At 36.7% G+C, this 11,987-nt stretch overlaps 1 protein-coding gene across 1 annotated transcript; it reads left to right on the top strand.

Annotated features, from left to right (window-relative positions):
- Positions 1 to 1,407: 1,407 nt before the first annotated feature.
- Positions 1,408 to 3,933, top strand: LOC142636703 (aquaporin NIP1-2-like). Its single transcript, XM_075810992.1, has 5 exons — positions 1,408 to 1,688; positions 2,026 to 2,250; positions 2,589 to 2,786; positions 3,253 to 3,314; positions 3,580 to 3,933. Exons 1-5 carry the CDS (start codon positions 1,560 to 1,562, stop codon positions 3,794 to 3,796), a joined length of 831 nt encoding a protein of 276 aa, XP_075667107.1. The 5' UTR covers positions 1,408 to 1,559; the 3' UTR covers positions 3,797 to 3,933.
- Positions 3,934 to 11,987: the final 8,054 nt, after the last annotated feature.

Raw genomic sequence — 11,987 nt, forward strand, 5'->3', positions numbered from 1 at the left:
TACATCTATTTTGAGCTGTTTATCATTTCTGAGTCATTTTTTTTCATCTAGACTAATACTTTTCTATTACATCCTTCACTTTTGTCAGAAGCATTTGTTTCAAGTATTAGTTTATCTCCTTTTTTAGGAAAATAAACTTCTAATAAGTCATCTATATCTCTTTTGACTTGTTTATCATTTCTGAGTCCTTTTTGTCGTCTAGACAAATCCTTTTTTTATTTTTAAGTTTTCCAAAGAGATGTTTCTTTTTTAGAGAGAATTTTTTATATAACTTTTTCCATATTTAAGTATTTTAAAAAAAAAATGTAATTGTTTACTTCCAATTTTTCTAAGCAAATCATCTTAAATTAGTAATTATATGTTCTTGTAGTTTCAAACCTGATTGATTTAAAATCAAGCTTAAAAATTCTGTAAATTCCTTTTTTACTCCAATTTTCTTGGGGGAAAGAATTATGCCATAATTTTGAAATCTTTCACAAACAATTTTAAGATTTATTATTATTATTATTATTATTATATCTTCTATTGTTTTAGAGCTCAAGAATGTCATCTAAATAGAATACACAAATATATTTTAGGTCTTTAAATATTTTTATCCATCAAATTTTGAAAAAATTGAGGAACTATATTGAGTCCAAAGGGCATTACATTTCGACAATAATGTCCTCTAGGTGTGCTAAATGTTTTTAATTGTCTAGAATCCTCAATTAACTGTATTTGTCAAAATCCTGACTTCCAATCAAATATGCTAAAAATCTTTGATCCTTTGGTATGGTTAACAAAGACATTTTTCAAGGAATTAAATATCCATCAAATGCTAATTGTTCATTAGGCCTCTTCTTGTTGTTGTTGTTTTTTTTTAAAATTTTTTTTATTTGAGAAACATTAGGCCTCTTGTTGTTGATTACCATATATATTACCTCTTTTAATTTTACTATATAGTTTCTTACCATAAAAGAAGGATTCGAGTGGGGATTGTTTGTTTCTTCTATTAATAGTTCTTTAATTTGAATATCAAACTCGTCTATATCTTGTTCAGTAAGACCATGTGTTTGACTCTAATAATAAGTTGGAATCTTTTAATTTTAAGCTACAGAAACGAGAGCTTATTGTCCATAATTTCGAAGGGTCTCCACTACAATATTTGGTAAGATATAAGAAATAGGGCTTTGTCTGTGAACAGTACTCTAAACCAAATACACCATAAGATATGGTAAAAAAAAAAGAGAACCCAAGTCCTGGAAATCTAACTAACCATTAACAAGTCCAAGTCCTTAGTACCCACCAATTAAGATCAGTTCAATAAGATAGTTTCAAACCATTTGAGAATTTTCGCCAACAATGAGGATAGAGCCAACATATATGGGAGCTCCAGCCATTTCATTTTTACCAATTAAGATCAGGTCAATAAGATACGTTACAAATCATTTTAGAATTGCAGTTTGTGCAGATGGGTTCTTTGTCCATTCTGAAATTGTGAGAGCCAAAGCTTATAAGTATTCTCTCCCACTCTGATCCTTTGCTCTCATAGCTTCTTTTTGTGTCAAAACTCAAGAGTGATGGCTGGGAATTCAGGAACCAATGGCAACGATGCGGTTGCTTTGAATGTTAATCATGAATCTCCAACCTTTGCCTCCATACCCAACCATGAATCTGGCTTCCGTGTCTCTATACCTTTCATGCAGAAGGTGAGTACTCCTCGTCTGCTTCCAAGTACTAATATTTGCCTTTCGTTTGAACCCATTTGAAAAAAAAAAATTCATGCTCATTATCACCGACAACTATGTTGTAATTAATTTCTCTGTGGTAAATGAAAGACAGCACAGTTGGTTTCTTTTACTTCTTTTCATCTATTTGATCTCATATCCTAACTTGAAAATTGATAAACAAAACTTAGATGCCAATTGTCCTCAAAAAAGCATATTCTATATATGTTTTTTTGCTGTGTCTAAGGCAACTTCTTCTACCAAAGTACAAATCTTGAGATTGCAGTTGATTTAACGTGGAAATTTTTGTTGATGGCAGTTGATTGCAGAGGCGGTGGGTACATACTTCTTGATATTTGTGGGCTGTGCTGCGGTGGTGGTGAATTTGGACAAGGACAAGGTTGTGACTATGCCAGGAATTGCCGTAGTTTGGGGTCTGGCCGTGACGGTTCTGGTTTACTCTGTTGGCCACATCTCTGGTGCTCATTTTAACCCAGCAGTCACTATTGCCTTTGCCACTTGCAAAAGATTTCCAGCCAAGCAGGTAAACTACACCAACCATAGTCTCCTCTCCAAGAATTTTGGTATTTAGCGACGACCGAAACTATTCGGTCATCACTAAAAGTACACATCTTTACTGCAAGAAATGATAATGAAGAAACAAAATATCACATCTTTACCAAAAACGGAAGTAGTTCAATTTTGGTAAATTTTCAGTGTCTTAATGCTTGTATTTTAACACAATGATCTGCAAAAACCATGCTATACTCAACTGATCTATTGATCTAATTTACTACCCTGTTGTTTAATTAAGATCGAAGTGATGGCTATGTAAATCAGATTTCTCTCTCTGATTTTTCCTGTTAAATTTTTATCCTGTAGGTGCCTGCTTATATAGCAGCTCAAGTCCTTGGATCAACACTTGCAAGTGGAACTCTTGGGTTGCTCTTCCAGGGGCAGCAGAACCGCTTTGCAGGAACACTGCCGGCTGGGTCAAACATGCAGTCTTTTGTGATTGAGTTCATAATCACATTCTACCTCATGTTTGTCATATCCGGTGTTGCCACTGACAACAGAGCTGTTAGTTCTTATCCCTTTATATTGCTCCAATCTTGATATAGAGTTACCAAACAATTTATGATTCTTTTTTTATTATTTTTTGGATGAGACAATGTATGATTAGCAACTAGCAACTGTGGTTGGCTAATTAATTTTTGGACAAAGTTTAGGTCCAAATAAATCAATTTATAGGACTATTTATGTGCATGTAGTATTTAAACATGTCTCATGATTCATTTAAAAACGTAATGTAACTAAAACTAGTGGTTTAGAGCAAAAAATATTCACTAATTGTTCTAACTCGTTGGCCTGTAGCGTCAAGAATTTTAATCTATCAAGTAAACTGCCTATTATACTACTTACACGTGCTTTAGTTACAAACTTGTAATACTAAAATAACTTTAAAGCTTATCTGCGTAGACAATCAGCTATGGATTCTTTATACGCCTTTGAAAATTACTTTTTTTATTTTTTTTTGTTAATGCAGATTGGAGAGCTTGGTGGCCTTGCTGTTGGGTCAACGGTCCTACTTAACGTCATGTTTTCAGGGTAATAACTCAATCCAATAAATCTGATTGAACCATATCATAAAAAATAAATATGTTCACATTAGGCAATATCACCAGTTAAATGCACACTTTTTCCTTGTTCTTCATATGCAAAATTTTGTTTTTACATTGTTACATTATATACTAAATAAATGTGTACAATTTACATGAACAGCGAATGTAAAGATATAATTGTCGTTTTCAAATATCTTCATATTTGGTATGCTCACATAATGAGATTGGGATCATCCTATGCTATTTGACAGGCCAATTACAGGAGCATCAATGAATCCAGCAAGAAGCTTGGGGCCTGCAATTGTACACAGTGAATACAGGGGGATATGGATATACATGATAGCACCCATTCTTGGGGCTATCTCCGGTGCATGGGTCTATAATGTCATCAGGTACTCCGACAATTCAGTGCTTGAGATCACCAAGAGTGGCTTTTACCTAAAGGAGTCAGAAAACAACACCATCTGATTTCAAAAGTCTCTCTTTATTGCTATGTAGCATATGTATTACTAGGCTCAAAAGTATAGGTAGGAACTTTTATTATTATTTTTTTTTAGAGAAATATATATATAGGTAGGAATTTTTTTTTTTTTGTTTTGGTTTCCCACGGTGTTTCTATAGGTAGGAACTTACATGTTTGTCTGTTCTCAAAAGTAATCCCTTTATGGATATAACTATAACGAAAAGTCAGCTTTTCTTTGTTTGCTTTCTTTCTTTTTGTTAATGGTGTTATGTGAATTACAAGCTAAATGACTTCGAAAGAGAGAAAAAAGGATTGGTATTGCACATTATTAACGTTTGTGGGAGGGCTGGATGGAGAGGAGGAAAGTGAGGATACATGACACGAGCGTCAGCTGTTTGTAGGGGTGGCAATTCGTATGCGCGTGTCGGATTTGTGTCGTGTCAACTCATGAGTATTCGACTATATAGGTCAATACTAACTCGACATGTTTACTAAACGGGTCAAGATTCCTCAATCTTAACACGACCCATTTATTAAACGGGTCAGTCGTGTCCACCTGTTTATCAAAATGAAAAAAAAAATTATGAAAAAACAAACAAATAAATATTTTTAATATAAAATTTAGAACTAATTAGTAACTACATCACAAATAATCATTCAAAACTAAAACATATTTCAATATCACAAATAACCAATCACAATATGTCAAAGAAAATAAACCACAACAACTAATAAGATTATATACCTAGAGTTTGAAGGGTACATTGATAAAATGTCATTTAATTAAACAGGTCAGACGAGTCAAACCCGAGGAAGATGCCATGACTTGTGAATCGATTATGATCGGCTGGATTGGGGGCTGTTTCTCTTAGGGGGGTCTTACCTGTCGGCAGTACAGATGATTTTCCTGAGGCAGGAGTTGGTAAACGAGTGGCTGGGGGAGTGCTCCCTTGGGTAATAGCCCCGCCTGTGCCTTTATGACGTTTCTTTTGTTGTTTGGGCGTAGGGGGAGTAGCCTGTTGAGGGGTGCACTAGGAGGAAGCTTGACCCCCGGAAGTTGGCGCTTCTGGGAACCAGCAATCTAAAGTCATTGATCGCTTTTTCACTATCTCTATTGCAAGATCTTGGTGAGCGGGGATGTTCTCTTTGGTGGTTGGACCCTCTTCCTCAGGGTTTTCTCGAGGAAGGGCCTCCACAGGAATGTGCCTCGGCCGACCTTAGAAAATGGTGTCCCTCGAACCGTCTTGGATGGGCTCAAGGGAGTCGTGCCTAACTAGTTGGGGACCTAAATGCCTAGCTTCCCCGGAAGTAAGCCTTGGTGGCGAAAGGCCTGGCAGACGAACGTCAATGTATGATATTAAGGAGCTATCGTAAGAAATGGTGCCTGACGAATCTTCGTAGCTTGTGTATAAAGGTGTGTAGCCCAGAATTTGATAGGAGGCCTTCAATTAGCCATCGTAGTGCATGAATATCTCGGAGAGGAGGATGAAGTTAAGCTCCTTGACCTGCACAACGTTGATATCCAGCCAGAAGTTCTTGGAAACTGCAACCAAAAGTTATGTTCAGTTAGAAGATAAATATACACCGAGAATAATAAATAAAGTGAAATTGTGTCTCTGTTAGTTGGTGTCGTTCAAATATATAAATAAAGTATGGGATAGCAATGTCACATAGGGTCGGGAGACGGGAGAAGGAGAAACTGACCTATTTTACAGGGTGAGGTTGGGCAAGTTAGCTCTCCGTTCAGTCAGTTGCTGCTCTCCTTTACAAAATCCCCTGCCGAGTTCCTATTGGAATCGGGAAGGAAAGATATCAGTCGGACCATGGTGCTTCGGGTTTGAAGGTAGTACCCGAGGCGTAAACTCCCTCGAATGGAGTACATGAAGTTAATGTCATGATGGATAAGGCTCAGACCATACAATTGGTTCAAACGAGCCAAGCAGCCCACTACCCTATAAAAGTTGGGTAAGCAATGGTCGGGGCTTAAACCATAAAATCTAAGAGTCCTAAGCAGAAAAGGATCTATAGGGAGCCTAACCCCGCCCTCTAGAATAGACATTAAGGGGAAGAACACTACATGTGGACGCCTTTGGTCTTTTATCTCGCCCTCATCACAATACGAGATTTCTACATCTCAAGGGATATTAAATCTAGCCCTGAACGATGCCACATTTTCCCTTGTTTCTAAAAGATAATAAAAAAGCATATTGTTGAAATATAAGTTGAAATGGGAGAGGAGAGAGAGGTGTCTTAAGGAAGATGAGGGCTCGGGAACTTAGGGAGGATGACAACACTAGAGTAAACAGAAGACGAAGGGAAAGAGATGAGAAAAGAACGTAGTAGACACGGAGGAATATTTATAGTGGTAAGGGAGCCATTAATGGTAACTGTCACATGGCAATAAATGCAGGCCATTATTACGCACCATGCGTGCTTTGGTAAACAAAGCGTTAAGGTTTCTGGACCGTTGGATGCAATAAACCCTGCCATGCTCTTTTCCAGACGGGGTAGGCTGTCCAATCTATCGCATTAAAAGATGACTAGTTAGACTTCCCGAGATGTGCCCGTTCCTTCCTGAAGGATTGAATGAGAACCAGTACCCCAATCATAAAACAATCAGACCACGATCCAATCCATACTTCGTAAAAATATGATCGTGGGGGCTATTGTGGGTGAATTGGGCCTGATGGACTAAGCCGACCATACAAGCAAAGCTTGATACGAAGCTCAAGGCCCATTGAACGTAGTGAGCCCGAGGTACCAGGGAAAGACCGCCCTGGGCTTCCTCATGTTTAACCCGATCACCAACTAAGCACAGAGAATTCAGCATGGCCCTACTCGAGGGATCCTTGTGGAATGGGGAATTTGAAACAGTTATGAAGGAATCCCATACATGATCCAAAGGGGGTCGGCAACTGAGAACCAATGTTCAGAGAAGAACCCATTACCTAAACTTCACTGGCGTCTGTAACAAGTTCTAAGGGAATCCTCTGAATTCGTGAGGATCCCTTGGGATTCTAAGAGTGTGGGAATATGTGAGTGAGTGGGAATAAAAATGATGGCTACCCCACTCAAGGAGGAGTATAAAAGGAGGTCTAGGCTTTGGCTCAAGGGGTTGGAAAAATTGTGGAGAAAGGTCATAAGAGAGCAATGGGAAAACAGAGGGGGAGGCAGGAAATTCAGGGGAGAGTTGAGAGTTGGAGGGAAGGTAACTAGGTCGAGGTTAGAGCCCCGTAAGTAGGATTGAGATTAGCCCACTAACAAATAAGTTGAGGGCCCAAGTACTTGTACTTACACTAGGTCCTTGCCGCCCACAATATATATATATATATAGGACAAGAAAAATCCATCCCTATCTCCGTAAAGGGCAAGACAACTCAAGTAAGGTGAGGAATTTGGATAATCTTTACAAATTACAAGACACTGATTGACTTTTGGTATTGACAAGATTTAAACCCATGGTTTTTATTTTAATGACGATAAATTTTATTAATTAAGCTAATTAGAACCCATAAACAAAAATTAAGTTTAAACCGCATGCTATCTTATTCCGGGAAGTATACTTAAATATGGTATGACATTTATATGGTACAAAATACATATGCACTTCATCTCTATAGATTAAGAGAATTCAGAAAGTTAGTTAAGACTTCAAAAAATGTCAAATATACTCTTAATCTAATTAGATGATCCTTATTCTTAAAAAATAAAAAATGGGGTTAAAATTGTAATTCAACAAAATAAAAAAAAAAACTACCAAAGAAACTTTTTTCCAAAAAGCGAACACTAAATCCATCAGTTTACTTCATTTTAAATCCTGAATTTTAGTTTCTTAAAAATCCATTCAACAATAGATAAATTCAAATTGAAAACTTGCATTAAACTCAAAATAAAAAAGAGTCTCATTGCACGTGCGGAGTGCGTGGGATAATGCTAGTTTATTTTAATGTTCTAAAAAATGGCTTAAAATTTTAAATTAAAAAAATATAAATACATATGTATAAAGTATAAAGTATAAATCTCAATGAAAAATTGGCATTAAGAGAAATGATATATATATATACACACACACATATAAAATTGTTGTTATTTTAATCTCTAATTTAGAAATGAAAATATAAGCATATATGCTTATATTTTCATAAAAGTTCTTTTAAAATTAAATGATTTAAGATATCAATTTGGCAACTCAAATGGATTGAGTGTGCATATATATTTTTTAAATTTTATTTTACTTTCAGGCAAACTATGAATGAAAGACACTATTTTCTCATTTTATTAATTTTAAATAGTTTAATTTTGTTTTAAAATTTGAAATTTATATTGTAAGTGTACAATTTGTACCGGACCCAACCGCGTGATGGGTTTAGGCCCAAAAAACCTTATACAATCAAATGTGTAGAGCGTGGGCTTGAAACCTAGGTTTTATGGATATTGAACAACAAATATATGGGCCAAATTGCCACTTCCTGCACAATCAGTGGACAAAAATAACAAAAATTCTCCTCGGACGTAAGCCGATTATGACTTGTATTGCCTTTCTTTCTCCAAATAGTAGATTAAAAGTGAAGATGATGTGTACAGTGCCTCTACCCTTTTATCCTCTTTCCCTTCCTTTTATATCTCCTTTTTTCCTCCCTCCATCTTCCACGTGTGGCACAGATCACCAATTCAGATACTTGTCCCATCTACCACCCTCTTGAAATTTTCAAATAATAGCTGTAAGGCTGATCACTATTGTTCAGATGTCATTTTCCCATTAATGCGGCCAAAGAAGTAGGTGCAGAGTCTTTAATGTAGTGGTAGCAGCTTTTTCCCTGATATTTCTCGTTTGTCCTTCCTCTCTATAGTTTTATAAAATGTATCTCCACCCAACAGACCTTCCAGAACTTCCTTCCAAACATCTTGATGCGTCGTATGATCTTCACCTGACTTGACCGAGGAGATGCCCCTCCTCGGACGACCCCTAGCAACCTTTCTAACAATAGTTTGCTTATGGGCTTCAAAGCTCTGCTCAGACAAGTAAATAACCCTAAAGTAGGCTCAAGGCCCAAAATCGTATTCTGACCATTCTGCCCCTACATATATATATACACATATTAAGATTTTAAAATATTCTCTCAAAAACAAAAAGATTTTAAAATATTTATTTTGATAAATCTGTTGCTGGATTATATTAATACAATTTGACAAATAAACTAGATTGCCAAAAAGAGTGTTAGAGTTCAATTAAATTAAAGTATTTTTGAAGAAATATAAAACAATTTATTTTTAATACATGTATTTATACTTTTAAGGCAAAAATGCAAAACTGACCCTCTAACTTTCAGCTTTTTTCATTTCAGTCCTTTAACTTTCAGTTTTGTCATTTCAGTCCTCTAACTTTTAATTTTTGTCAATATAGTCTTCCGTTAGAACTCAGTTATTTTTTTCTGTTAAGTGATCAAAACTACACCGTTTGGACTTTTTTTTTAATAATAATTTTCAAAGTTAAAAGAAAACTAAAAAAAAACTGTAAAAAAAATCGATGGGTTCGGAGCCTTGAGAGAAGTTTCCGGTGCGGTGTGGGGATAAGAGAGTTTGTTGAATTTGTTTGTTCAGTGAAATCTGGTTGAGCACAGCGAGGCTAAGGTCAGATTGGGAATAATTGGAAATGGAAGTGGAATTGGAGTTAGATTGAGTGTGGTTCCACAAAGTGAAAAGCCCTAACAGAAACTTTGATTTTTTTTTTCTTTCATCTCTCTGTCTTTCTGTCTCTCTTTCTTCGCAGATCTAAGCTATGTGAGAGAATTTCCGATTAAACCCACATCAGATCTACTCTATCTCATGTAGATCTCAGCTCATTTCCAACAAGATCTCTCAAAATTCTCCCTTTTTTAAAAAAAAAACTTTTCCAGAAAGTTAATATTTTTTTTTCCGGGAAAATTGTGGGTGTTGGATTGGATGTTAAACGATGATGAATTATTTTCCGGACGAGGTTTTAGAGCACGTGTTCGATTTCGTAACATTGTGTTAGGACATATGTGTTTCACTTGTTTAGAACATATGTCATTCATTATTTATGTAATTCGCTAATCCTTTGTCAAAACGCACTTTACTTGTAATTGGGTAGATGTAGGATGAGGTTAATGCTTCAAGAAATAAGGTTTCAAGATCAAGTGTTAAAGCCATGCAAGTCTGTCCAAGAAACAAGTTGAGAAATGCTCTTCATTAAAGCTCGACAGTTGGCTCGACAGCTGCATCTATCGAGCTTTAAGAAGCTGTTCTAGCCCTGAGGCTCGACAGCTGCTTGACAGTACCTCGACACTTGTAGCTGTCGAGATTTAAGAAAAACAGATTCCTAGTTCTGATTTAACTCTAATCCGTGGATGTGTCTTTGGGCATTCTTTTCTCCTAACCCTAGACATATAAAAGGATGATTTTAAGGGCCGTCAAAGTGTGGCAAGTTGCACAAGCATTGAGAAATCCTTGTTCATGCAAATTGTGACTTGAGACAAAGTTCTTGCCCTAGTTCATCTCTTTTGTGAAGAAGTTGCTGTGTCTTTGCACCTTAGGGTTTTGTAACCAAGCATCTTCTTGATCTTCATCGTGTGGATGAATTGAAGAACTTTGCAGCCAACAAATTTTCTCTAGTTGGTGATTGAAGTCGCGTACTAGGATCCGCGCAATCGGTTAGTCACGTACTTGGGAGCCATGCATTGAAAGGAGAAATTGTCACTTCAAAACAAGTCCAATTTGGTATTGGGGTAAGGGTTCAACTGTAGGTTGGTAAGGTAATTGGGATTCCTTTACTTGTAACCGCTTGTTGTGATAATAGTGGAGTTTCGAGAGTGGTGACCTTAAAATCACCTAGTGGGGTTTTTTGCCGTGTAGGTTTTCCCCATTCGTAAACAAATCACCGTGTCATTTACTTTCCGCTGCATACTTTAGTTTATTGGTGATTTGTTTGTGCTACCACGCGTTTGCATGTTAATTTGATTAATTAATAACTTGGCTAATTAATCAACTTAATTCATCACAAGGGGTCAATACGTTTTTGGACGTTTTTGGCCTATCAAGTGGTATCAGAGCAGGCACACTCTGATTAGGGTTTATTTGTGTGTGTGATCCATTGACCCTTGTTGTCATGGCTGTAACCGGCTTGAAGAGATCACCGATTTCAAATACATCTTGTTTTTCTAATCTCTATTTGTTTGAATGTCTCAGAAAATACAAGTCTAAAAGTTATTTGAACTCTCTTATCATGACTATTGGTAAAGATCTCAGATTGAACGAAAAGAAACTAGACTGTCTCAGAATGAAAATGTGCAAAGGAGTCTGTCTGAGAAGAGTGAAGATTAGATGCCTTACTCACAAAGGGAAGATAAGAGAAAACACCATTCCCACTGATCTGTCATCTGAGCATGAAGTGTGTTTTATGATGAAATCCACATTTAAAGTTATGGACACTTGCTTATGGTACCTTGACAGCGGTTGCTCAAGACACATGATTGGAGACCAATCTCTCTTCAAGGTTTTCGAGTCTAAGAAAGGTGGCGATGTCACTTTTGGTGATGGAAGCAAATCACAGATAAAAGGGAATGAAATTATTTCTCTACCTAGTCTACTGGATATAGCAAATGTTCTATATGTGGAAGGCCTGAGGGTGAACCTGCTGAGCATAAGTCAAATATGTGATCAAGACTTCATGGTGCTATTCTCCAAGGGAAAGTGTCTTGTCATGGATGATTCTAGAAAGAAACTCATAAGTGGGGTTCGCACTCTAGACAATTGCTATGGATCACTTCCTGATGCTGATATTGTGTGCAATAGCATTCGATTGCCAAATGAAGATCTATGGCATCAACGAATGGGACATGCTAGTTACAAGTATCTTTCTACTGTGTCCAAGCATGAATCAGTTTTAGGGATACCAAAACTAAGTAGAATGAGCAATGTGGTATGTGGACCATGTCAGCTTGGGAAACAAACAAAGGCTAAACATCATGGTACTCAAACATCAGCTACATCAAGACCATTGGAGCTACTGCATTTGGATCTTATGGGTTCAACCAAAACCGAGTCTCTTGGAGGTAAGAGATACATATTGGTTGTAGTAGATGACTTCACTAGATATACTTGGGTTATTCTTCTTCGATCCAAGTCTGATGCTCCAGAGCACATTGAAACTTTGTGCACAAGACTGCAAAATGAAAA

Source organism: Castanea sativa, chromosome 5 (assembly GCF_040712315.1).
Source record: "Castanea sativa cultivar Marrone di Chiusa Pesio chromosome 5, ASM4071231v1".
Classification (NCBI taxonomy): domain Eukaryota; kingdom Viridiplantae; phylum Streptophyta; class Magnoliopsida; order Fagales; family Fagaceae; genus Castanea; species Castanea sativa.